General features: G+C 44.2%; 1 protein-coding gene across 5 annotated transcripts; it reads right to left on the minus strand.

Moving 5' to 3' along the window:
- Positions 1-4,731: 4,731 nt before the first annotated feature.
- LOC147637125 (uncharacterized) lies at positions 4,732-27,824 on the minus strand. 5 transcript variants are annotated; one of them, XM_086800727.1, is made up of 8 exons: positions 27,669-27,823; positions 26,769-26,911; positions 26,593-26,665; positions 20,468-20,595; positions 20,042-20,117; positions 5,598-5,778; positions 5,382-5,503; positions 4,732-5,266 (listed from the first exon to the last, which is right to left on the minus strand). In XM_086800727.1, exons 3-8 carry the CDS (start codon positions 26,630-26,632, stop codon positions 5,013-5,015), a joined length of 801 nt encoding a protein of 266 aa, XP_086656853.1. In that variant the 5' UTR covers positions 26,633-26,665; positions 26,769-26,911; positions 27,669-27,823; the 3' UTR covers positions 4,732-5,012. The 5 variants fall into 5 exon arrangements, with proteins under 5 accessions (XP_086656853.1, XP_086656854.1, XP_086656849.1 ...); XM_086800728.1 differs by having other exon boundaries at positions 20,531-20,595; positions 26,593-26,911; positions 27,669-27,824; XM_086800723.1 differs by having other exon boundaries at positions 26,593-26,911.
- Positions 27,825-27,935: the final 111 nt, after the last annotated feature.

Consider the following 27,935-nt stretch of genomic DNA (forward strand, 5'->3'; position numbering starts at 1 on the left):
CATCTACATAAGGTAGTGAACAGTATATAGCCTCATGCACGCTCGATGAGAAGAAGTACATATTACTTGTTGTCTCATCTTTTAGGGGAAGTTCAAACTTTTTGCTCCACTTGGGTGTCTAACTGTGTGAGCCTAGCTCACCAAAATCACATGAGCCAAGCTCATCAAAATCACGTGAGCCAAGCCCACCAAACCTACATGAGCCAAGATCAGTAAACTTGTGTGAGCCTAGAAAATCAAAACCACATGAGCCAAGATCAGTAAACTTGTGTGAGCCAAGATCAGTAAACTTGTGTGAGCCTAGAAAATCAAAACCACATCACCAAACTTGGCTCACCAAATTTATATGAACCTCGTTCACCAAAAACCTCCATGAGCTTACTTCTCCAAACTTGTGTGAGCCTAGTTGCTCCAAAATCGCATGATTCAATTTCATCCAAACGTATGAGCCCAAATAAAGGGGAAAAAATAATGTGCAATTTTACAACTCGTGTAGTAACACTTTACTCACCTAGTTCAGACCCACTCCATGAGTGGCCCAAATAGTTGGAAGTCTTGTGACTGCCGAGCATATTGCAATGAGCATAGTAAAGAGCTGTCCAGCTGTAAGTTTCAAAACTAGATACTTGTATAATTAGCATGACAGATTACACACCACACTAAATCACAATTAAAATGCAACAAGACCAAGCAACAGTGCCATGAGGCTCCCAATGGAGTCATCCCTTCAAGTAGCTTGCATGCATGAGGGTTCCCACGAAATCAAAGTCTATAGCGCTTCTATAATATTTGCTCAAACGACTTATATTCTTGGTCATATAAATATTATGTAGCATTATGTCCTTGAGGCCTTCTAGGAATCTTCCTATCAATCTCTTGTCACAACAGAACTTGTCTCTATCATCACAGCAGCGAGGGTGGAAGAACCGCACACAAGTTATGAAATCTTTATCCAATTTCTTGACATGGCGAAGTTGGTCAATTGGGCTCAATCGAGGTATCAAATTGGGCTCCATGGGAGTCTCCAACTATGAAAGATTTTTTCAAGGCTTCAAAGTTTGCCTTGTCCTTCAGTGAAACCACTACCCCTTTAGTTTTCTTTCTTGTGTGTGCGACCAAAGGAACTCACTTTAATTGGGTCATCCACTCAAGCCATAGGTCTCACAACTTTAAGTGAACATCTCTAGATGAGGTATGGGGTCACCAATTCCATCTTTTGTCATTAGTTTAGAGATGCGAATTGGTTTTCTTTACCCTCTCTAGTGACAACCCTCTGGCTAACCTTAGCATCTTGAGGGTCAAGATGGCACTGGTGGACGTGCTGATGATTCTTTAAGTGACCACCCTCTGACTACTAACCTTGGTCAGCTGGCACTACAGGGGTAAGGATATGGGGGTGGCGTTTTGCACCATAGGCTTCTGCTCCTCCAACCAAGTCTCCTGATCCTAGGCGTAATCTAGATTGAAATCCTCCAGATCCCAATCCACTTGTTCTTGAGCATATTGCTCTAGATCCACTTGTTCCAAGGCCTCCTCCACCTAACCCAGATGATCCAAAGCCTTAAGCTTGAGATTAATGATCAGGGAAGAAATTTATGCTGCCCCTAGCAGATTTTATCCCCATTCCCTAACCTTGGCTCTACCCTTGGGATTGGCTCTATGAGAGGGTGTGTTGTTGGTGGCATTGTGGCCATAAATAACCTAGTAAGAAAGAGTAAATATATTTACACAAGTGCCTCCTTGTACTTGTGAAAAATCTAATTAGTAAAAGAACAAGCTAGTCTTTCACATGAACCAAAACACACCCTAGTGAGAATAAGATGTATTATCATTGAAAACTTTGAATATCATGGTGGAATGGAAGTTTAGACCAAAGGAAATCTCAACCTTGAACAAGGTTAAAAATTTAAAGAAGAGAATCCTTAATGTTACTTCCAACAAGGACATAGATTTTCCTTAGGGAGATGATGTATTAAATCACTCATATGTATGAGATTTCTATAAGGATAAGCATGTAACAAAGATTCCAGAGGGTTAGGACAATGGGTGGGGTGGATGATTGGAGGAGAAATTCCCATGGAGAGGCCCTAGGCATTAATTCATGTGTCTAAACATGAAAGCAAAAGAAATCCCCATTTGTGAAGAGGAAGGGCATAAAGACAATCACTCATGTATTAGCCAAGTCAAAGATTGGGAGATGAAAGAAGGAAGAAAGATCATCTGTATAATCTTGTGAACTATGTATGTATTAGTAAAACAATCAACTTTTCATCACCTATGAAAGGAAACTTTTGTTAAATGATGGCCCATTTTCTCTCTTTTTGTGTTGCTTGCACTTTGGATAGCTCCGTGCCTTTTTGCTCCACTTGGGTTAATTCGACCTTCTTTCATATCCATAGTGTGGTAGCCTTTACTATGTTTGATTGGATAGACGAAGAATATTGACCTAGCCTCTTATTTTGGTAGGTGATGAATGCTCGATTCTTGGTTTTTTTCTACTTGGTCACCCATGGAATTACCCTAAGAGAGTAGATAAGTCTCCCTAATGTGAGCAAAGATATGAAACTAGTGAAAAAAGCGCTCTTCACGAATTTATGACACATTTTGTGCCATGTAAACACCAGCTCGTAAAACAAAACAAAAAGTTCACTTGGACCCATGTCCTATATATGTGAAATGAAAATCCATCTCCCCAATATATTTTTTCTCTCTTATGTTGTTGTATGGCGCTTGAGTTCCAAAATTAGATAGTGACCCAATTTTAGTATGTTGCTACAGATAAGAAAAACTCATGCTTTGAGAACATTCCCTCTGGAGATAAATGTCGAATTGAAATCTGCATGAACAAGTAACAACCAATTGCAAATTCACACAAGATCATTTGGTAGTGACTAGGGTTAACTCCAAAAAAATAAAGTAAATAGCGTCTCTATGTAATGTAGACAAGGGAGATCTACTACGTCCTACATCCAAAGTGTGAATACATGAGTAAAAAAGTGCACTTGGCATAAGAAATGTTGTAGCAAAGAACCCCTCTCAATGGGTAATTTTATTGGTAGAAGAGAGCTGGAAAAAGTGGATATCTAGATCTTCTAATGTGATTTTTTGTAACTTATCATCTCCTAGATAACCAATAATGCATCTTGCACCATTACATAAACCCTTAGCACAAACTTAGTGGACCTATTGAGCTTTATAATCCACCTGTATCGCAACAATCACCCCCATGTAACACAAGATACTACATTTCACAGAGCATAATTATGATTGGTGCCTTGACCAATGCGGCAACAAGCAAGATCCTGACAATGGCTAATATGGTTCATTGCCACGCTACCGCATGCCATTAACAATGGCCAATGGTATTTTAGATGATTAACATTGTCACTCATAAACACCATCTCTTACATAAATGTTGAAAAATTTTGTTTTACCTACAACATTCATGTCAAAGGGCATCCACCCCACTATCAAATGTTATTTAAAACGTATGATATTGAATCACATATGCACTTCAATGCAAACATGTGTACATGTAGATGTGTGTGAGAGAGAAATGAAGTGATTCTAAAGTCTACAAAAGGCCAAAATGATATACAATACAAATCCATACTTGAAAGACCATATCGGGCTTGAGCTCAAATTATGATCCAGAAGAGTAAAAACACACATTAAAACATCCTATTAATCTACTAGTAAATCTGCAATGTCAAGCATCAATTACAATCACCTCCACTAAAAATCACATGGTATTTGTTTTGGCTTGGGTTTTTCTCCATTCAGATATCCTCAATGAGCACTCAAAAGTTTGCGATAGAATGCCCACTAAACTTCTCCAACCTTGGCTAATTCTGTTTTCTTTTGCTTGAAATTCATCAAGATTTTCTAAGCAACCATTATCTTTTTACCCTTGAGTTTGTTCGATTGTTTTAGAACCCCAATCTTATCTTTTTTGTGATGATAATTGCACGATTACCGTGTCTTGAAACTGAGGAAAATACTACTCCCAATTATTCATTGGCACAACAGCATGTATTTGCTCACCTAAGCACCTCTCCTTATCACCATCCATGTACTACGCATCAAATAAACCGCCCACACGGATCTGAAGGGCCTCTTTGCCTGATTAAGGCCTTTTTCCTCAACTTGAGCTGAAGTGACTTTTGATTTGATGTGTGCTGGTCATGGTGGTAATAGCACTCGTGCACTGGACTGACGTCCCGGTTCGACGAGCTGTGGGCTGCTGTGGTAGACGTGCTGCTTTTTTGTTAGGCAATTGCTTGGAGATTCAAACCTCTGCTGATTAGAGCATTGCAGATCCCAGCCAGTACACCGACGAATTGGCCGTCTGTCGGACGAGCCAGGCTTGAAAAGCTATGCCGGCTGTGTGCACTGCAGCGGAGCTGGCTGCATGCGCTGAAATGGAGCTGGCTGGCGACCGGTTGTCTCTATTGGAGCAAGGCTACTAGGTTGGAAGCAGATTCAACTGGGGACTTGGAGCTACAAGCAAACAGTGGCTATGGAGCTCCCATGGCTGTCCTGAACCGTTAACTGGGCAGTGGGGATATGCACAGCCAAGAGAGAGAGAGAAAGAAAGATATATTAAGCGTCTACTAAAAGACCCAATGGACCAAAGTGATACAATAATGTCCATGGCATATCTCATCATGGAATGGAAAATAAAACAGAAACAAAACAATGAGACCTTGGCCTTCTCAAGAACCAAAGCACATAATCAAAAAACAAAATCCAATTCTTCAGTCTTGTTTTTCATCACTTAATTACACCCTTTGTCAAATGCGGCACCACAATTTGCCATGGAGTCCCCTACTATGTTACAAGGGTTATGATCTTAACAACAAGGTATGTTTCAATTAGTGCATCACTTCATAATGGGATGCTCTACCAAATTGACAAAATGCTCTAACCCTTTCCAAAACTACTAGACACCACTAATTGCTCAAGTTCAGATTATGAAAATCAACAAAGTCAAAGCATCAACATATGAAACATCAAGGAAAGGGACTGTTGGCAGCAAAGGTGGCTTCCTGGAGGGATGTTGGCGGGTGAAAAGATGGTGCCGAGTGAAAAGATGGTGCCTGGTGGAAAGATGCTGCCTGCTGGTGAAAAGATGCCAGCTCATCAAAAGACGCCGTCTGATGAAAAGATTCTGATTGATGAAAAGATGATGTGTCAATCTCACCATCCTCCAGGGAAGCTGTTGTCCGCCGCCTCCGTATACAAGTCTCAACCCTCTTCCGCTTCTCTGCAAAGCAGGATTCATAAACAAACAAACAAACAAACAAACACCCACAATAAGGGGAGTGCAATAGAACTTTTTTCCACATCCTACCCATGCATGTGAGTTTAACACTCCTTACTTTTGTTTGCAATGGCTTCTTTTGTCATTAGAAGAAACTCTTCCCATTGAAGCCCCTGTAACTCGAGCTTCTCCTCTTCTGAGAGCTCAAAATTTGGTACCCTACCGCATAGGTAGGCAGCCCTTCACATAACATGCATGTCAGTAACCATGATGCAACTACTCTAGTCCATGCATCAGTATCCAGCAAAAAAGCATCAAGTAAATCTCTTCTAACCTGTCATATAGATGAGCTGCTTCTTCCATAGAAGCGACAGTGCCCAAGTGTATTTGCTTCTTATCCACCTTGATTGCAGCCTGCCACTTCATATTTTTATAGTACACACCACGCAGCATGCAAGCATCTTGGTTCTCAGACTGCTTCCTCCTAGAAGATTTCCTGCTCTTCAGTGAATAACCTATAAAACAAGAGAATCGATCTCTCTCTCTCTCATATGGACCCAAAACACTTAATATATCAGTATTTCTTTCTCTCTTTATAGATCTACTAGTTGATTAGTAGGGTGTTTTTTCTTTTGCTAGACCACAGATTTTGATGAAAGCCGACATGGTCTTGATGAAATGTACATCATCTTATAGGTTATTTTGACCTTCAGTAGACATTGATATAACTCTCTCTCTCTCTCTCTCTCTCTCTCTCTCTGAGAACACAGCCAGTCAGACACTCCTCATATCTTTCTTCCAGAGCATTGAACAGGACCGTCCAAGAGTGAGCCAGACTATGAGGAGGAGACCCAAGTGCACCAGATCAGGGCACACAGACAGAGTTCCAGCCACAGCAATTTACCATCCTATCTTCCAGACACCTAGCTGCTGCTAGACGCCCTAAAACGACCTACAGAACAATCAGAAAGCCAAAGCTCAGCAGCAGAGACAAATGCAATGCCACACTCATTGGAGGTGGGACGGTTTTCAATCGAAGGTCTACAAAGCTGCCCCAAAGGCATTCTTGAGTAATTGGCCTGAGAGCAAAGGAGTCAGATCTATGGGCCAGGCAGAATATAAACGGGACCAGTCCACATTAGACCATATTTTTATACCCATAGCATCATTGAGAGCCAAGCACATAAGACAAATTATAGCGCTGCTTTTTGTGGAGAGAACCCTAAACAACGTGCATCTCTACCCCCTGTAGAGATCTTATCTGGTGTTCAATATGTATACAAAACCATACAAGCAGTGAATGTCCAGCATGCGTGGGAAGAAAAGAAAATGTTTTTAACATCTAATAAAAGGCCACAAGGGTCTATTGAGACTATATGGATCAAGTGTGAGGTGCAAATAGCAGATGAAAACATAGTCGCTAAAGACCTTGTGCGTGCACAACAATAAGGGGTACCTACTGAAATATAATGTATCCTCCTCTGGTCATGTGTCTATGAAATGAGTTCCTCCATAACAAGGGCATGCTTTAGGGATCATATATCTTTTATTCCACAAGGTGCCCTTGGAATATATGCACAAAGGCATGATTCATGAAGTCTTGTCTAATCCAATTCCTATAATCCTCTCCAATATGTGAGAACACTTGCGTGTGCTTCCTCTTTTTTCACCTCCTTGATACTATTCTGGACCCTCCCAAGTGACACATGGCTGATAGCGCACACATAAGCTGCCCCATATTTCAGAGGTTGTGTTCTTGCATGGGCCCCTTGGTGGAGTGGCAAATCGCACAACTAATCTCGAGTTGATGCATGGCTAGAAAGTGTGTTGGATTATCCCATATGTGGCACCATGGGAAGTCGAAGAGCCATGTATAGGGTAGAATGGGACGTTGTCATAGGCATCGCCCCATGCCTGTTGTTTTGGGGAGGGCTGGTAGGGCATGAGATACGAGCCTACTCGACGGCCATGTCACGTGCACACCTTAATTCGATATAGGCTGTATATGGACAGTTTGCAGCAGTTTTGAAAGCCCTACACATGCCGGACGTGCCCAGGACAATGGACATGCACCAATGGTTGGGACATACTATGGGCACAATATGGACGCATTTTATGAGATTTTTGATGCCTTTTTGTGACCTAAAAAGGGCTGGCCAACCTGAACACGACTTGCTATCAAAAACCCTATAAAAGAGCAAGTTAAGGGTCATTCCAAGCATTCAAAGACAGAGATTGCAGAACCAAGACCAAGGGCATGCAATGACAACGTTAGTATCAGCCAAGTACACCTCCAGTGGAGGGCCAATAAGGCAATAAGCATGATGGTCATGCATAGCATTCACAATTCATTATAATTACTCTTTCATTTAGTAATATGCAATAGTAGGAGTAGATTGGGTAAGGAGTCTCTCTTCTCTCTCTCTCTCTCTCCTGCTGTGTGTCATCATGCGCATGTGTGATTAGCGTTAATTTTGTCCTTAGTACTAATCATCAATTATCACACTTCCGCATAAGTAGCATGTTACATTGGTATCACAACCTCTAGGTCAATCCTAGGTAGCACTTTTTGCATACTAAATTAGGTTTTTGAAACTAGGGTTCTTGAGAAATTAGGGTTCCCCTATTTTGCGTGAGTTCAACCCTTGCACCAGCATTTTCAACCCTCTTCTAGTTTGCAGAGCAAGCTAAGGTTTGCATTTTATGGTTCCATCCCATTTGCACATCGAGCATAGGTTGCATGTAGTCTAGGACTTGATCAGTTTTTGCCTAGGTCTAACCTAGGTAGGAAATGGTTTCTTTCAGATATTCCCTTGACCAAAATCTCACCTTGACACAAAGGACAACCGAAAATACGAAGAGATGACACTTAACATTGGCAAAGAGTTGAAGAGAATAAACCCAAGTTCAGATGGCACTGAGACAAATGTATGGCCGAATGGAAGGGCATAAAAAACAAGGAGCACTATCACTGGGATCAAGAGCTAGTTAGATGCTTGAAGCGGTTGGAAAACATAATGGCAATCATGTGGCCAAGTACAATAAAGGAAGCAAGGTGGCAGTTAAAGTTGATTACAGTACCACAGTTGTTGAAGGCCGAGGACAAAGGTGTGACGTGCGGAAGCTCTGGGTAGTCTTCTTTCAGCCCTAAGCACTACATAGGAAAACCTGATGCAAGAACAGTCGGCATAGAGAGAGAGAGAGAGAGAGAGAGAGAAATGAAATGATATATTAACGTCTCTAAGAGGCCATAATGGCCTATGAGACCAAAACTAAGAGTACATCTGAAGTTGGTGTCTCATCAAAGAGAACAACTAAATGAGACTAAAAAGTACAATAAACTGATTGTCTTACAATTATAAAAACAGAATTGTAAGACTCCGAGATGATACTGAGTAGAAAATTATGGAAAATGTATATCAAGTAGATCCATGTATGCTGATCAGTTGAAGTGTTGCCCTCTCCTTAGATCAAGTATCTCCGCCATGGGACTGTCTAGAATGGAGAGGTCGTAGAAGCGAGGTAGGCGCCTCCGATGCCGAGTAATAATGGCTCTGATTTGGCGATGGTGAGGATGTCGTGGTCGGAATCCTAGTGGGCGTGGTCGACGAGCACGACATAAGGTGATTGCTCTACCAGTGGTGACTCGCTGGGAGCGTGGTCGGTGCCCTGATGGCCCAACGGAGGAGGTATCAGGAGGTGTGTGGGCTGCGTTGCTGGTGCTGGTGCCGAAGAAATCTGTCAAGGTCCTCTGTCTAGGTACATCATGGCTCGGTCTCCTATCTGCCAAGAGGGTCTCTCTGTGTCTCCTGAGCTCAAGTAGGAAAAATCCCAAGCATCTGTGATCCTCAAAATCCATGATCCTACGTAACGGCCCAAAACTCTCTCGAAAGAGGCAGTGATATCTCCCTTGGATCTCATAATAGACTATACATCGGCAAATGTAGTGCTCCTCTGCCTCTGCCTCCTGGTAGCATAGCTGACAAATGCGGTCATCCAAGATCTGATGCACATATCACCCTGTCTCAATCCGCAGCTGGTGTGATGAGGTCCGGATCTGTCCAATGGCACAACGTATCCCATGTGATAGGTGTACATCCATGTATGCCGGGCGGGTGATAAGATCATCTGGTGAGAGGTGTAGAAAATGGCTCTTGTAATGAGCCATTTTCGTGCCTAAGGGCTCAAGGGGGCTAGTCCATGTCCACTCTGATGATCCAGACTGTACTAAAAGGGTGGTAGTGTCTCTATCCGCAAACCATGTAGGTCAAACCATGATCTCATCTGAGCGTACCTGCAATGAGTATCTCATTCCTCTACCAACTATATGGATGACGTCAATACCAATCGGGAGTACCTCTGCTGAGGGAGCTCCCATAGCCACTGTAAAAAGGTAACTGCCTGGAATAGGGCCTCGGTCACTATTGGTGCCGCACCCAGCTCAGCACGAACAATCTCATGTGGTATTGATGATTTGCTCCGAATCATGCGAGCAATCATCATAATCAGTGGTCTCTCCATTTGCCTCCATCCCTCATCCGTCCCTCTCTAAGATCTGTGATGTACGCTGGCCCCCCAAATTGGAGCTCCGTATAGGAGGGTCGGTGTGACAAACGTATCAAATAGCCACAATTTGGTGCGTGGCTCCTAAAACTATGTGTCCACACTGCCTCCCCAAGGCTACATGTCCTCAAGCTAATCTAGCTGCTGCTGCTTCCTTCAGGGAGAAACGCGGTCCTGTGAAAGTAACTCCCAAGTAGACATATGACCTGACATACTCTACCGGCTCCCCTCGAAAAGTGAACTGAGGCTCTGATCTCGTCACCCATGCCTCTGTGGTGTTAAACACCATAACCTTGGTTTTCCCAAGGTTCAATGTCAAATCTCTATCCGCACAGAAAGCCTGTAATGCATCCAGGTGTCTCTCTAATCCCTCCGGAAAGTCTGAGATTAGAACAATATCATCAGCATATAACAAGATGGGTATCAACACCCCTGCCAGGCATGCCCTTGGGCCTCCCAATTTGTCTACATAATCAGAGACCGCATCAATGTACAGTCCAAAGAGGGTGGGCGATAGTGGGCATCCCTGCTTCACCCCTATCATGCTGGTCACCATATTGGATAGTCCGCCTGGAGCTCGGACTCTGCCTGTCATCACAGTCTCATACAAAGCATATATCCCCCACTGCATATCCTCGAGTACCTCAATGTCATGCAATCTGTGCATAAGCCTGGCCATGGTACGGTATCGAAAGCTTTGTAGAAGTCCACAAAGCAACAGTATATCCTTCTCTTCTGTGCCCGCCCTCTTCAATAAGTGCCCGAAGTGGCAATATGTGATCCAAGGTAGTAAATCCTCTCCTGAAGCCAGCCTGTCCATGTGCTCGATGACCATGCCTCTCTGCCCATCGGCTCAGCTCCGACTCCAATATAGAGCCATATAGTTTGGCCAAGTAATGACCAATCATGATCGTCTTGTAGTTGCCTGGTACCATGGGGTCCCCACTCTTAAAGAGTGGTACAATGATATGCTCTGTCCAGCTTGCCGAGAAACCCTCACAAATGGCATGATTAAACACATGTATGATGAGCGGAGCCAAAGTGTCACGTGCATATGAGAAGTGCTCTCCAACTAGCCCATCATGATCCTGTGCCTTTCCATTCTGTAACCTATCTATCGCATCTAGCACCATCCGCAAAGTAAAAAAGGTGCTGCTAGCCGGTCTAGCTCCCAGTGGAGTGGGGGTGGAGGGCTCTCTTGGTGCATCATATAGCTCTCTTGGTGCATCATATAGCTCTCTAGCATAAGTATGCCATGCCTCAAGTGCAATAATCGGAGTACTAGGCTGTCTCTCCCGAAACATCTTCCATGCCCTCTTGCTGTCCTTCCCCAGGAAGAGTTGGTAGATCTCCTCATCTAGCTTAGCTAGATAGGCTCGTTTCTTCCTCCGCACAAGGCGCCGAAAGATCATCCTACCTTGTCTATGCGTGTGAGTCCCAATGGCAATCTCACGCTTTAGCTATGCTCATGTCACACGACACTCATTATCATACCAACTGTTCTGTGGGGCAATGCTGCAGGGGTGGGTGGAAGGCATCATAGTGCAGGGAAACGCTTATGAGGCAGATGCATGTAGTACACTTGCCAATCCTCTCGTGATCTCGTCCAGAGGGCTATGCAGGTCTAAAGCGAACAAGCCATCAGATACTGCATCTCGGTAAACCCCAACTGTCTCACGTGTAAACTCATATCTTGGGTATCTAGGTAGATGAGTGGCTGGCCCATCTCTCGGGGATCTACCTACTAGTGTGAAACTCAGGTATGCATGATCGGCTGCTATGCCAAAGGGCCGACTGGAAATCATGAAACCCCGCACATCACGTATCAGTGAAGGAGATCCCATCAAGTAGTCCATTGTGCTCGCTCCCCCTTTAGAGTTCCAGCGTGTGAGAGCATCTGATCATTGCCATCTCGATAAGCCATTGTATATGACCAACCCATGTGCACTCCCTAGTGTGAGAAAATGCCTGCCATAATCTGTAATCTCCCCCTCATCCTCTGTGTGAGAGAGAAATGAAAATGAAATGATATATTAACGTCTCTAAGAGGGCATAGTGGCCAATGAGACCAAAACTGAGAATACATCTGAAGTTGATGTCTCATCTAAGAGAACAACTAAATGAGACTAAAAAGTACAATAAATTGATTGTCCTACAGTTATAAGAATAGAACTGTAAGACTCCGAGATGTTACTAAGTAGAAAATACTGAAAAATGTAAGACTTCGAGATGCTACTAAGTAGAAAATACTGGAAAATACTGAAAAATGTATATCAAGTAGATCCATGTATGCTGATCAATTGAAGTGTCGCCCTCTCCTTAGATCAAGTATCTCCGCCATGGGGCTGTCTAGAATGGAGAGGTCGTAGAAGCGAGGTAGGCGCCTCCGATGCCAAGCAATAATGGCTCTAATTTGGCGATGGTGAGGATGCCGTGGTCAGGATCCTGGTGGGCGTGGTCGACGAGCACGACATAAGATGACTGCTCTATCAGTGGTGACTCGCAAGGAGCGTGGTCGGTGCCCTGATGGCCCAATGGAGTAGGTATCAAGAGGTGTGTGGGCTGGGTTGTTGGTGCTGGTGCCGAAGAAATCTGTCAGGGTCCTCTGTCTAGGTACATCATGGCTCGGCCTCCTGCCTGCCAAGAGGGTCTCTCTGTGTCTCCTGAGCTCAAGTAGAAACAATCCTAGGCATCTCTGATCCTCAAACTCCATGAACTTGCGTAACGGCCCAAAACCCTCTCGAAAGAGGCAGTGATATCTCCCTCGGATCTCATAATAGACTGCACATCGACAAATGTAGTGTTCCTCTGTCTCTACCTCCTAGTAGCATAGCTGACAAATACGATCATCCACATCTCATGCACATATCGCCCTGTCTCAATCCGCAGCTAACGTATCCCATGTGATAGATGTACATCCATGTACGCCGGGTAGGTGATAAAATCATCCGATGAGAGGTGTAGAAAATGGCTCTTGTAATGACCCATTTTCGTGCCTAAGGGCTCAAGGGAGCTAGTCCATGTCCTCTCTGCATCCACTCTGATGATATCCATCCTCATCACGCGGTTTTGCTCTGAGCAGGTGAGATCCAAAAATGGACAATCTCAACTGTACTGAAAGGGTGGTAGTGCCTCTATCCGCAAACCATGTAGGTCAAACCACTATCTCATCTGAGCGTACCAACAATGAGTATCTCCATCCTCTGCCAACTGTACGGATGAGGTCAATGCCAATCGGGAGTACCTCTGCTGAGGGAGCTCCCATAGCCGCTGTAAAAAGGTAACTACCTGGAATAGGGCCTCGGTTACTACTAGTGGGGCACCCACCTCAGCCCGAACAATCCCACGTGGTACTGATGATTTGCTCCGAATCATGCGGGCAATCATCATAATCAGTGGTCTCTCCATTTACCTCCATCCCTCATCTGTCCCTCTCTGAGACCTGTGATGTATATTGGGTCCCCAAATTGGAGCTGCGTATAGGAGGGTCGGTGTGACAAGCGTATCAAATAGCCACAATTTGGTGCGTGGCTCCTGAAACTGTATGTGTGCACACTGCCTCTCAAGTGCCTCCAAGGCTGCATGCCCTCGAGCTAATCTAGCTGTTGTTGCCTCTTTCAGGGAGAAACGCGGTCTTGTGAAAGTAACTCCCAAGTAGACATATGACCTCACGTACTCGACCGGCTCCCCTCGGAAAGTGAACTGAGGCTCTGATCTCGTCACCCATGCCTGTGTGGTGTTAAACACCATAACCTTGGTTTTCCCAAGGTTCACTGTTAGATCTCTATCCGCACAGAAAGCCTGTAATGCATCCAGGTGTCTCTCTAATCCCTCCGGAGAGTCTGAAATTAGAACAATATCATCAGCATATAACAAGATGGGAATCAACACCCTTGCCAGGCATGCCCCTGGGCCTCCCAATCTGTCTACATAATCAGAGACCGCATCAATGTACAGTCCAAAGAGGGTCGGCGATAGCGGGCATCCCTGCTTCACCCCTATCGTGCTGGTCACCCTATCAGATAGTCCGCCTGGAGCTCGGACTCTGCCTGTCAGACACATACAAAGCATATATCCCCCACTACATATCCTCGAGTACCTCAATGTCATGCAATCTGTGCATAAACCTGGCCATGGTACGGTATCGAAGGCTTTGCGGAAGTCCACAAAGCAGCAGTATATCCTTCTCTTCTGTGCCCTGCCCTCTTCAATAAGTGCCCGAAGTGTCAGTATGTGATCCAAGGTAATAAATCCTCTCCTGAAGCCAACCTACCCATGTGCTCGATGACCATGCCTCTCTGCCCATCGGCTCAGCTCCACTCCAATATAGAGCCAACTCACGACACTCATCATCATACCAACTGTTCTGTGGGGCAGTGCTCCGGGGGTGGGTGGAAGGGATAATAATGCAAGGAAACACATATGAGGCGGATGCATGTAGTACACGTGCCAATCCTCTCGTGATGTTGTCCAGAGGGCTATGCGGGTCTAAAGCGAACAAGCCATTAGATACTGCATCTCGATAAACCCCAACTCTCTCTCGTGTAAACTGATATCTTGGGTACCTAGGTAGATGAGTGGCTGGTCCATCTCTCGGGAATCTACCTACTAGTGTGAAACTCAGGTATGCATGATCGGCTACTATGCCAATGGGCCTACTGGAAATCGTGAAACCCCGCACATCAAGTATGTAGTCTTCTTTCAGCCCTAAGCACTACATAGGAACACCTGATGCAAGAACAATCGGCATAGAGAGCGAGAGAGAGATGGAGAGAGATGCGGATGTCTTCTGTCCACACCTTGACCCATGCTAGAGCTCTAACCTAGATGTTTATCTGCTGCCTATCAAGATTAGCCTTGGATTAGGCATGTCCATGTGCATACACATGACAAAAGGGATATCACAGACACACGAAGGACATCGATGGATCCGCATGTCCAGGTTGACCAAGCGGTGTGTGTGATTATCGAAGTATGCCAAGCCCACACCACCAACTCCAGAACCAGTGGTCAAGTCCAAAAAAATTTCAAAGTGGTGGCAACACCAACAGTTCAAGTATGTCTCACCAAACCCAATACAGAAGAGGATGAGACAAGTGCTACTCAAGTTCTTGTGGTGATAGAGGAGTTTCTCATTCCCTTGGTTTGGGAAGAGCATCCACCACTGGCTAAGGAGCCAAGAGAAGTGCTAGCAGTTCTAGTGGAGGTGAGAAGCCAAAGAGTTGGGAGAGGAGCCTACAGAAGGACAAAGTCAAGAAAGGCCCAAAGGTGCATGGTTTGCCCCAATGCTCCAAGTTTACCGAGAGGGGATGTCACGTGCACACCTTAATCCGATGCCATAAAGACATAATTATTTCTTACAACCAGGCCAAGTTAGAGACCGTATATGGGCAGTTTGGAGCAATTTTGAGAGCGCCCGAAGGTGCCCAGAACATGCACCGATGGTTGGGACATATTATGGGCACAATATGAACGCATTTTATGATATTTTTAACAACTTTTTGTGGCCTAAAAAGAGGCTGGCTGACCTGAATACAACTTGCTTTCAAAATTTATATTCAAGAGTAAGTCAAGATCATTCCAATATTCAAAGACAGAGATTGCACAGCCAAGACCAAGGGCAAGAAAGCGAGACGAAAGGAATGCAATCACAACATTTGGATCGTTCAAGTACACCTCCCATGGAGGACACTAATGTGGGAAAGTAGGGTTAGGCTTAGCACAGCCAGCAGCTATGGAGGCTGGAAGATATCCATGGTGAAGTGTGTGATAGAGAGAGTGAGAGAAAATAACAAACTAAAGAGAGAAGGACGGTGATTGCACGACTCAATGATCTGTTAATTGATTGATAACCTTACATCAAGTACATGCTTTTATAGGCTAATAGCCTTATCTTTGACACATCACATAAAGGAGGCAATGACACACGGCTACGCTAATGACATCATTGCTTATCACATACACAAATGATTATAAGAGGAGGTTCACACACGCTTACTCGCTTACTCACGTAAGCGAGAAAGCACACAAATACAAGGGTTGTTCGCACAGACAAGCGAATATACAAACACGGGTACACGTAATACACACAGAGAGACTCCAAATACCCAACAATCTCCCCTTTGAAGAGAAGGTGGTGAGATCCCACACACAAAAGAAGTAGCTACCTTCTAACTCCATCACATGTTACAAGAAAGTGATCTATCCATGCGCACCTCCCGTGCCATGCTAATCCTCCAAGCAACAAGTGACCAAAGCATTAAGGCCAACTCTTCGTCACCCCCCCTAACTCCTAACAAGGATGAAAAATAAAATGGAGCCTTTTTGTCATGTGCATCAGCAATGCCATGGACCTTCTCAGGGCTAGATCCAGAAGAGGCAAACAGATAAAGATTATGAACCAGTAGAACCAGAAGGTAGGAGCTTCAGGTGACTCATCTGAGGTGGACATGGAGCAAAGCATGATCAGATGGCTGTCGGCTGCAGGACAGTGGAGGCTGGCTGCCAGAGGAGCTGTCGGCTTACGTCAGCAGAGGGGTGTGCAGCATGCGCATCAAAGACAAGGGGCAGCAGCAGTCGGGCAGGCTAAAAGGGATTATTGGGACATGGAACTGGCCGACCAGCAGTCGGCCAGCATAAAGTGTCAAAAGTCCCATATAAAAAGGGCTCCTTGCTCCTTGTTTTAATCATTCTCTCCCACTAGGGGATTGGATCATTAGAGGTCCCATAGGGGACAGATTTTAGGGTTAACAACCTTTTTATGAAGGCAGCCCATGGCTGTACAGATATGTACCTTTTTGTACCATAGTATATACTGAAATTCCAGCACTACTCACTCTCTCTCTACTCTCTCTCTACCTGCGTTTTTGCATCAGATGGTGCGTTTTGCATCAGAAGGTTTCCAAGAGTGTTTAGGGCTGAAAGAAGACTACCTAGAGCTTCCGCACGTTACATTGGTATCAGAGCATCAGGCTCAGCCAAGCTAAACACTGAATCAGTCCCAGATGATGGTGTACAGGTCCAAGGTACAGGAAAGTACACGGATTCAAAGCCCAAGGCAAGAACACAGAGCGGGAAGAACTCCCAGGAGGTTTGTTGGTGGTGTTCCACAGTGCCAGATGGGGATGGCAGTTCCGTGAGCCAGATGGGTTCTAAGGGAACGGTCCCAAGGGAGGTTGATCCTCCAAGGGTGATGTGAGAGTGCCAGACTCAGTTCCAGGAACGAAGAGCAAGACGGTGTTCAGAGTCAGGGCAGGAATGGATTGTGGACTAGAGGAAGACCAGATGCATAGATCTTCATCAGAGACAGAGTGGTTTGGAGAACAGACCGGATTTTCGGAGAAAAAGGTTTGCCAGGGATGGAAGATGACAGAGGGATTTCGGGACAGGATTGGGATGATGACAGTCATCCAAGAGCAGGTTGGAATCCCGTCATCAAGTTTAGCAGAGGGGGATGTCATGTGCATCAGCAATGCCATGGACCTTCTCAGGGCTAGATCCAGAAGAGGCAAACAGATAAAGATTATGAACCAGTAGAACCAGAAGGTAGGAGCTTCAGGTGACTCATCTGAGGTGGACATGGAGCAAAGCATGATCAGATGGCTGTCGACAGTGGAGGCTGGCTGCCAGAGGAGCTGTCGGCTTACGTCAGCAGAGGGGTGTGCAGCATGCGCATCAAAGACAAGGGGCAGCAGCAGTCGGGCAGGCTAAAAGGGATTATTGGGACATGGAACTGGCCGACCAGCAGTCGGCCAGCATATAAAGTGTCAAAAGTCCCATATAAAAAGGGCTCCTTGCTCCTTGTTTTAATCATTCTCTCCCACTAGGGGATTGGATCATTAGAGGTCCCATAGGGGACAGATTTTAGGGTTAACAACCTTTTTATGAAGGCAGCCCATGGCTGTACAGATATGTACCTTTTTGTACCATAGTATATACTGAAATTCCAGCACTTCTCACTCTCTCTCTCTACTCGCTCTCTACCTGCGTTTTTGCATCAGATGGTGCGTTTTGCATCAGAAGGTTTCCAAGAGTGTTTAGGGCTGAAAGAAGACTACCCAGAGCTTCCGCACGTTACACTTTTATAAGTGAAGGCACAAAACACACACAAACATTACAAATCTTTTTCGGAGGACAACCCGAACATAGAACCTTTTATTGACTCAACACACAAGAAAACAATCATAGTCTTCCTCACTGAGACTTGGGCTATTGCTGCAAAATCTCTTCAGTCGGCTCCTCCTTATCTTCGAAAGCAGCAAGATATGCATGGTGCTTCTCTTGCTCTTTTTCAAGCTTCTTAAAACAATGTGACCCATCCGTTTGCAATACCTGCATTGGATCTTTTTGTTGCTTTTCCACTTCTATGCTCCAACGAAAGCCTTATCGTATTCAAGGATGTTGCTCGCTTGTTGGTCCTCCTTGTTTCTTCTATCGTTCTCAAGTAGCAAAGTTGCTAGGTCATCAAATTTTGTAGCTACAACACGAAGGATCTCCAAAGTCTTCTCATATCGAGAGATGTGCCACATACTCTTAATGAGTATGACCACCTTCAGGCTCACATTAAGACTGGCAAGTTGTTGGACTATTGACCAAAACTTGGCAACTTAGAGTTAGTGTTTTTATTACCAAAGATACCTTCCAATTTTGCCCAGATTCTCTTGGCTGTGGAGTTGACGTCTATGTGATGCACCAAAGAATCTCCAAGACTTAGGTCAATGGGCGATGGCTTTCTCATTGCGTTGTCGCCACACCTTTTGTTCGTCTGGAGCAGTATTTCTTGGATCTTCATCATCTCCAAAGAATGTCTCCCCCATACTCCCTCTCACATAAGTAGGAGCTGCATGTTGGTTTGCCAGGTAAGAAACTCGATGCCAAAAAATCTATCAATTGTTGCGAGTAATATTGTAGGTGGCCCAAAGGACCGAGAGGTGGCACAGATCTGCTACAGAAGAAGATGGCACGTGGCTGCAGCTAGGCAGCGACCATAGGAGCAATCTCAAGGGCTGGACGGCAACCTGGAGGTGGTCACAAACGGCTATAAGAGGTTGTTCACACACTTAATCACATAAGTGAGTGTTCACACACACATACAAGGGTTGTTCGCACACAGACACAAGCGGGTACACAAACAGTGGTACACATATACGATGGCTACACAGGCAGTACGCATGATGTTCATGCATTCACTGTAATTGCTCATTCATTTAGTGATATACTGAATAGATTAGGTAAAGAGTCTCTCTTCTCCATCTCTCTACTTTTGAGTGCCATCATGCACATGTAATTAGCGCTAATCTTGTTGCTTAGCATTCATCATCAATTATCACCACCCACATAAGAATACGTGTCACAAACCACCACGCCCTCTCATGAGGGTGGTGTTGGTTTGTGGAATTTTGTGTGTGCTGGCATTGCCATGGATGCATCCGCCAATTGTTGCAAGTTTCCAACATGGTATCAAAGTGGGGTCTAATGGATCCCTGGGCCGCTTCCTCTCTTGTTGATTGCATGGCACAATTGCAGGGGAGAGTTGGAGTGGCAAATCGCACATTTACTTTTAGGTTGTTGTATGGCTGGAAGGTGTGTTTGATTATCCCATATGCAGCACCATGGAAAGTCAAAGAACCATAGATAGGCCAGAGTGGCACCTTGTCATAGTCATCTCCTCGGGCCCCCGTTGTTTTGGGGAGGGATGGTTGGTAGTCCAAAGGTCAATAGGGCTCATGGCTACCCAACCGCTGCAAGCACGTGGACTTGCGTGTGGTTCACCATGCAGAAAGCCCAATTGGACTCAAAGTACACATGCAGCCCAAACATGGCCAATGCCCATGCACAGCCTATGTTGCAACAACTTTCTTGCACATATGGCCATTTTAGACAACTAGCATCAAAGATTCCATCTAAGCTACCTCAATAAAAAGGAGCTAAAGTTCACCCACCAAAAATTGCATTCAATGCTCTTTCCGTGGAGTCATCAATAAGAGGAAATCATAGATGTCAGGCCCCAAAAAAAGAAGAGCCTGTTATATAAAAGCCAACAATATACCTAAATTTATAAGAATGTGTGTGCATATGCGTGTCTCCCAAACTCTCCCCCCCCCCCCCCCAAAAGAAGGCAAAAAAAATGAAAAAATGAAAAAATGAATTCTATGAAGGAGGGAAAAAAGTAGATACAACAGAAACAACAACTGAAATTATAGAAAAGAGATTTACCTTGAGATGTATTATTCATGTCCTTGGAGGAGCTACTAACCATATACAAGGAGGGACCAGGTTGAGCTTCTAAAACCTAACATTAACCAAAATGGCTCCAATAAAAAGACCAGTCATGCTTAATTTTTCAATGCTCATTTGGTTTGAATCAATTATACAAGGTTGCATACTTGATAGAACTTAAGATAAAAACAAGGAAAATTCACGGGGATTTAAGCAGCATAGGATGTGATGCTTATTCTAGTTCAAGAACATCATATGATTATATAAGCAAGATAATCATAAATGACAATATATGCTAATATCATGGTCATTATCATGATTAGATTAATTAGAAGCTAAGCATGTCCATTGTCCATTGTAATGTAATCTGAGGCATTCAAGTGCCACATAAGCAGAAAAATGTGGTAAAACATAAAAATTAACCGGTTTTCTCTCGATGCCACTCTCCAATGAATCCATATTGCCTCTTTGATCCACGACCATCACCTTGGGCTCCATTGCATGACGCCGTCCATTGAGTCTCGAGAGTTGATTCAAAATTCTATACCTTTCTGTAATAATAGCACCAAATAAGACCCCTGTCAAAACTTAAGAGTGACAAAAACTCTTCCTTGTGCCAATATATTACCAGAAAACACAGTTTCCAAACATAACAATTAGTAGTACCTTACCAATTTACTGGACTTCAAGAGACAGCCTCATTAACTTCTACGCCAAAAGTCTTGCCATAATACATTCTAAACAAGGTACAACATAAGCTGAGGGACAAAAAGGCATGGTAGAAAAGACCCCAGGAACTCCTCAAATAATCAAAAAAAACCATATTAGCCAGCAGTTCATTTTTTCCTCCTTCGAAGACTTTTATTAGGTAAAACAACAAAACAAATGAAAATGCAAAAGAACCTCCCTATACATAATTAGAGAGCAAAGCAAGTCAATGAAATAATAATACCAAGTGGTCCCACCATAGTAGCCATAAATTTCAAAATGCGTGTTCCAAAATGTTTCAGATGAATCTTAAACAACAATATGTTCAGAAGCAAAGCGGAAAATAAGAAAGAAAACTGAGGAGGGGGAAAGGGAAGGAGGGGGGGTACATAGTTGTATGACGAACGAGAGAGAGAGAGAGAGAGAGAGAGAGAGAGAGAGAGAGAGTCAATAAATGATATGCTATGAGAATATATTATCATCCATTGGAGGCCAAAATGACCTATGATCCTATGCTTAAACATACAAAACTAATAGCAAAAAACCTACTTCCTCAAAGAAAGGGAGGATGCAAGAAAGTCTGGGATTATCTTAATGAAACACTAGATCTCATCTGATGGTGGAGCCTGATGCATCATGCAAGCTTGAATGTGAGTGAAGGTTTGGGGGAGGGGGGGGGAGTCTACAGTGCTTGAGGAACCAGAACATGGAGATGTGTCTCTCCATGTTGGATCTCCCAATTGTCTCCAAAAAAGAGCCTGCGTGGGTAAAAGGTCTCCGAGTGTAGTGTTTATGACTAAGGGACCGTCCTTGCACAAATACAAGCAGTGCATCTAGGGTGATAGGTTTAGGGACTCCTCTCGAGATCAAAATGGCCAAGTCCAAATCTTCTCCCTCATACATAACTTGAGGATCTGACTGTCTAGCCTACCTATACCAGGGATCTCCAAGTGATGTAGCAAGATTCTCTCATCCTACCAATCAAGTATACACTACTAGTCTACCTTTGCCAAATTTTTTAGGTCTCTCAACAACCCCATATGGAATACTGAGTGGACACGAAATTTGTGAAGTATTGCCGGCATTTGGGATCTTCATTGAGCAAGATTTCTTTTTTTTTGAGCATTTGGAATTTTTTTCTCAAGATGGGAGGAGAAATAAAAAATTAAAAAAATTGTACCGTACGAAACCATACGATATCGTACGGTACCATACATACGGAATAGATTCGTACCGATACGAGAAACAACCTTGCTTGAAACCATGGGTTGCCTCATCAAAAGGTGTAAATACCTAATCTAAGTCCTAAATCTATGATCCAGTCCATGAGGACAAAATACCCAAAACAATGAGCAATTGTGCCTTAAATAGGCCTTCGCAATTTCCTAGAGAACTGGCCGGCTGCTGTCGACCAGATCCTGGACAAATCCCAATAATTCTGCTATAGCCGACAAGTGCCTTTTCCCCTTCATGCATTGGTCGATAGCCTCTCTTGTCCACAACCAGTCCTTCCCTGCCCATACCAACAACCTATGTTTCAGATCTGGTTCTGATCTCAGTCTTCATCTTGGTGCCCTTCAAGAAAATAGCTCTAGGTTAAGCCTACACGTCTTGCAAATGACATCCCCCTCTGCTAAACTTGAGGACAAGATTCCAACTTCTGTTCTTGGATGACTGTCATCATTCCACGGGAAGTGATGAGAATGTGAGGTGAATAGATGTGATAAGATGTGATATGAATCAGATAGATGTGAATGGATGGATGGATGGATGTGATGTAAATAGAAGTGATAAGATATGAGGTGAATAGATGTGATGAGATGTGATATGAATCAGATAGATGTGAATGGATGGATGGATAGACGTGATGTAAATAGAGGTGATGAGATATGAGGTGAATAGATGTGATGAGATGTGATGCGAATCAGATAGATGTAAATGGATGGATGGATGTGATGTGAATAGAGGTGATGAGATGTGAGGTGATGAGATGTAATGTGAATCAGATAGATTTGAATAGATGAATGGATGTGATACGAATAGAATTGATGAGATGTGAGGTGAATCGATGTGATAGGATGTGATACTGAAAACCCGGCCGCCAACATGTTATATGCCATACGTGTGCTTCTTTTAATGTGTTCATGATATCCTTTAGACTTTTAATTGCCTTCTTAACTTTCTTATGTGATTTAGATTTATGCAAGGCATTTAAGATTCCCTTGAACTCATTCTCCAATGATAGTTCACAATACAACTTCCGGTGACCCGTTGCATTCTAGGGTTACACAAATAGAATTGATAATCCTTAGTGTGGTGATCTTTGTCGTGACACAACTCACACTTTCTCCCCATTTTTAGTGTTTGATTTGATCAAAGCCCCTTAGACACAGAATAGTCTTGCAAGATACTTTCCTGAAGCCACTTGCCTAATTTACCCTTCGATGGAGGCTTGCCTGGGCAGAAAAGAAACACACTACACATTGAGAATAACCCTACCTGTCTTCTAATAAACTCTTGGCTTAACATCAGGTATACCTTACTTTTTACATGGTTACAAAGTCTTACTCCTGAGTCCCGACAACCCAGAGCCTCCACTCACCAGCTCTAGGTCCAGGACTTACTTCAACGAGATATAAAGAGGCAGCCCCAAAGGTAGTGGATAATGAGGTCAAGTACACAGTCCATGTGGAGGATGACACACTATCAGCCCGGACACATGCCGTTCTTCTACTGCCTACTTTACTGTACACGTAGGGTCTATGTAGTACATTGATCCTGTCTATCTTTTCGATAGCTAGTCTTTTACTTTTTTCATGTTGTCTTGACAACATCTAATTTACTCATGGATCACATGTAACAACTTTTCGGTCTCACAAACCCTTCAAGTCTTTTAAAGACGTTAATAACATCTCTCTCTCTCTCTCTCTCTCTCTCTCTCTCTCTCTCTCTCTCTCTCTCTCCACACTCATACATCAGGCAAAGGAAACCAAGGGACATTTAGCTAGACGACAAACCCATTTTAGACGCACTTTCTCCACTCTCAATCAAATTTTCACACTTTGATCTGTAATAGAGAAGGCTCAAGCAAAGATCTATGGTTGCTTTGTAGATTTCCAACTGTAATGGAGAAAGCTTGTACAAAGTCAGAGGTCTATTGTTGCCGTCAACACTCTGCCCCTGTGAAAGACTCCCTAGATGAGTACACGAATTAAGGTTCTATCAAGGTCTTTACAGCATTATATGAGCCAATAGTTAGGAGGATCAGATCACCCAGTAGTGTCTGACAGAATCCATAGCACTATTAGAGTGTGTCATGATCTTGTTAAATTGGAACAGCACGTGTGGGCATGGTGGTCGGTGAGCAAGATAAATTTTTAAAGATTCATACTTGGGTGTCCGGACAAAAAGGTAGCATGTGTGGACAACCCCAAGCCTGAAGGGGGACCAAGCGATTATACTTTATAAGGTTTATAACCTTGGGTGGCCCTTAGAAAGTTTTAAAAACTTTAAGGGCCATTAGGATAATTATGGAGGGGGGCCTACTCCACTTTTAGAGTACACGCCTCCCTCTCCATCTCTCTCTCTTGCTTTTGGATAAGGAAGGCGGCTGGCTCCGTGGAGAAGAGGCTGGTACCAGTGCACATTATCTGGCGCAAGCGACTACAAGGCGACTAGTGTAAGCGGGTACAGGCAGTGCAGGCCAACAGGTACAAGCGGGTACAGGCGGTGCAAGCCAACAGGTACAGGCGGCTACTGGTCAGTGGCGCAAGTCGGCTAGTGCAAAACTGTACAAGGCAGCTGGCGCAGGTCGAATCCTTCTTTTTCTCTCTCTCTCTCTCTCTTCTTCTCTTCCCCTCGTGTGAGCTCTGGAGGGCAAAGGTGGGTGGCTGCAGTTTCAGGACAGCATACTCTATACTCTCAGGGCTAGTGTTTTTGAGGAAGATTGGACTGAGGGACAGCAATGAATCTGTTGAATATTTTTCTCTCTCTTTCCACTAGCTTATGACTGCTTCAGAGTTGTTTCTTCTGGCCCTTTGTGAGAGGAGGGGTGTGGCAGTTTGAAGGGTGGAAACAGAGTTAGACAGTGGATTTGTTCTTTGGTTGAGTTTGAAGCTATGATCATGGAACAGGCAAATGCATGCTCAAGGCTTCCCTGTTGCATTGTCTTGGTTGATTAGAGGAGACAACAGTGTGTTGCTTTTGTGGGACACAGATCTGTATGTGTATCCTCTATGCTAAGAGGTCTTGAGGGTTGCCAAATTAGACATGCAAGTTTCTTTTCCTTGACTGGCTTTGTTGTACTCAGAAAGAAATACCGAAAGGGGCGCCAAGCTTTGGGGCCAACAAGTGTCGTTCTCCTTTTTGTTTTGGAGCATTCTAGTCAGAGTGCCACAAGGAAGCACCTAGCCAAGTATTGAAGAGTTATCAGAGATGAAATTTGGCACATATACATCCATAGAACATGAATACAGACACTTGAAAGAAGAATGAGCTTATACTAAAACTAGTTTCTCAAAGGGACCGGGGTTTATATGCATACCAAGTTACCTAGGGATTTACATGTCAGCATCTCCATGGGCCAGCAATAGGTGTTATCATTAACACTCCATAATGGGGCAGGGAAAGAGGTGCCATCTACCCGGACAATCAAGATCTCTGAATATGCAAAATACATGCATGAAGTTGAAACTTGAGAGCACGTCATTCTTCAATGCCCAGCATACTATGAGATCGTAAGCCGTTGTCATTGCCTATGCAAAGAAGGGTTTGGCCTTTTTCAGCAAGCAATAAGAGTGTGAAGACCAACAGTGTAGCAAGCTTTTGCATATTATACAAAGACACACAGACAACCTCATGAGGTGATAAAGGAGGCAAGAAGACCACAGCCAGAGTCAAAGACACTCCTCATGACAATTCCTCATGTCCACCAACATCAGACAAGGTTTTGTAATCCCCTTCTATTAGGAATCTCTCTCTCTCTCTCTCTCTCTCTCTCTCTCTCTCTCTCTCCACCATCAGATCGGTTCTGGCCGAGGCAAGTATCGTCATTAGCTGATCACAGCATATCTCACTCTACACAGGATCATCTGTTTTCATTTTACTTTTTCTTTTTGTTTTCCATGGCTCAGTATATCCATGGTACCATTGTATTACTTTTGGTCTCATAGGCCCTTGAGGCTTGGGGTCTTCCGTAGACATTAATATGACTCTCTCATAGGTCATTTTGGCCTTTTGAAGACGTTAATATATCATTTCATTTCTCTCTCCAACTTCCGGGAGGGGTCCGGACCACTGGCACAGGTGACGCAATAAGAGGACCAAACATTTCTTGAGATGTACCAGATAGAGCTCAGACGACATAGGGACGTAGAATTGAAAGGACATGCTGAGAGACGAGGCCGGCCAATACAAGACATTGCCTGGAGATCCATCCCTGGTTTCTTCACAGCACAAGCATCCACATCAGCCACCATGCCGACTCTGCCGCATCGTCATCAGCTCATACCAGCCGTACACAAGGGCCATGTTCGTGTCCCAACAGAGTCCAAGTGGGCAAGACTACTCCATCCTACATGACAAGCATCCCCGATCCAAAGCACCAAGGATCACCGCCACAAAAAGACAGATCCATGAGATTCTCTACCGAAATGACATGCCCTCACCATAGCCACGTATGCCATCAAGAGGCTTATAGAGTTTGGTGTTTCCATGGCACTGTACAGTGTATACCCATGGTATCATTGTACTATTCACCCCTTCGGGTGGCCGTTAATCTCTCTCTCTCTCTCTCTCTCTCTCTCTCTCTCTCTCACACACACACGAGGACAATTATATACCTTGTATGCCAAGGTGGCGCCGTTTTCGGATGCTCACCATTTCCAATGTGCTGATACCACTCTCTCCAACCAACTGCCACAGAATCCCCTTTTAACTCCTTCGGTACTTCAAACTGTGAGTAGCCTGCTCTCACCTTTAAGGGGAAGATGCAGAGAAAGCTTCTTGAGTAGATAACCTTGCAAAGTATTTGTTTACTCGTTGATATGCCAGTTCATTAAGTTTGGTAAGCTTATTTGAATTCAAATCATGTAGTCTGCAAAGTTAAAGCACGTATGTTCGCAGCCCAGATAAGCTAAGTAGGCCAATCTTCTCCCTGGCCTGCCACCATGAGCAGAGGAAAAAAAAAATGTCCCACTTAGGCCGCTTTAAAAAATATCAGGACATGATAAAACAGCATCCCAAGAGTCACACACAACATACATATACGTGATACATAGATGTATGAATCACATATGTAGATATACAGGGCACACAAATGCATACATCGCATACTCTTTTACATAGTACACATCTACATGTAACATACAATACAGCAAAAGTATACATATTAATAAAAGCAGACAGCTAGGTGAAAGAGCAGAAGAACAAGGAAACAGACAAAAAAGGCCAGCAACAGTTGAAAGGGCTTACGAGAAAATGATGCAGCTGCCCACTATGGCGCGTAAAGATTGAGGCCCTATGCAAAAAAAAAATTGCCTGCCATGAGCTTAGCTATGTCGCCCAGCAGAAAATCCGACGGCCCACAAGAAATAAAAAGCATAGAACGCGAACGCCGACACGGAGAAAAGCAGGTAGCTCGACCCCCCAAGAGCAAAGCTATGCCGGACACAGCTGCCGACAAGCGGAACTGCGACGCCCGAAACGAGATTAAATTTGGTGGATGTGGATTAAAGCTTGCGAAGCTAGCTGTTAGCTGGGTGAGGTGTGGCCAGGGGCCAAAATCTGCTGAAAGAGTGGCACAATGGCCACTGTGAGCGAGAGGAAAGCACGAAAAGAAGAAGACAGTGAGGGGGGAGGTGGGGGGGTGGCGATGGCGGTAAAGATGTGACATATAAAGCAGATGAACAGATGATACCTGTGAGCTATGGCGGCTGCTTGCTGATTTTGCACCCCTTCGTCTTCACCGAGATCAAATTGCCCGCCACCTAGCTAGCCTAAATAGCGTATCATACTTATCAATCTAATCAGGCCTCTTAATCAACCCTACAGGATTAACCGGCCGACGCGGTCAACATTCGCATTAGCAACCCTTCTCGTTTGAATTTTGCTTGTATTTGCTTTTGCTTGACCTCTTGCTTAAGCAATGAAGTCATGACGCACATTTTAGGATATTTAATTTCAA

This window comes from Cibotium barometz, chromosome 7 (genome assembly GCF_041138505.1).
Source record: "Cibotium barometz isolate CiBa-2024 chromosome 7, ASM4113850v1, whole genome shotgun sequence".
Taxonomy (NCBI): Eukaryota; Viridiplantae; Streptophyta; class Polypodiopsida; order Cyatheales; family Cibotiaceae; genus Cibotium; species Cibotium barometz.

Excerpts from the sequence above, each read along its gene's own strand:
- LOC147637125 (XM_086800727.1), bottom strand. The coding sequence starts at position 26,632 with ATGGTGAGCATCCGAAAACGGCGCCACCTTGGCATACAAG. Across the intron at positions 20,118-20,467 it reads GTGGCATCGAGAGAAAACCG|GTTTTAGAAGCTCAACCTGG; the intron begins GTTAATTTTTAT and ends GGTTAATGTTAG. Across the intron at positions 5,779-20,041 it reads CATGAATAATACATCTCAAG|GTTATTCACTGAAGAGCAGG; the intron begins GTAAATCTCTTT and ends CTTGTTTTATAG.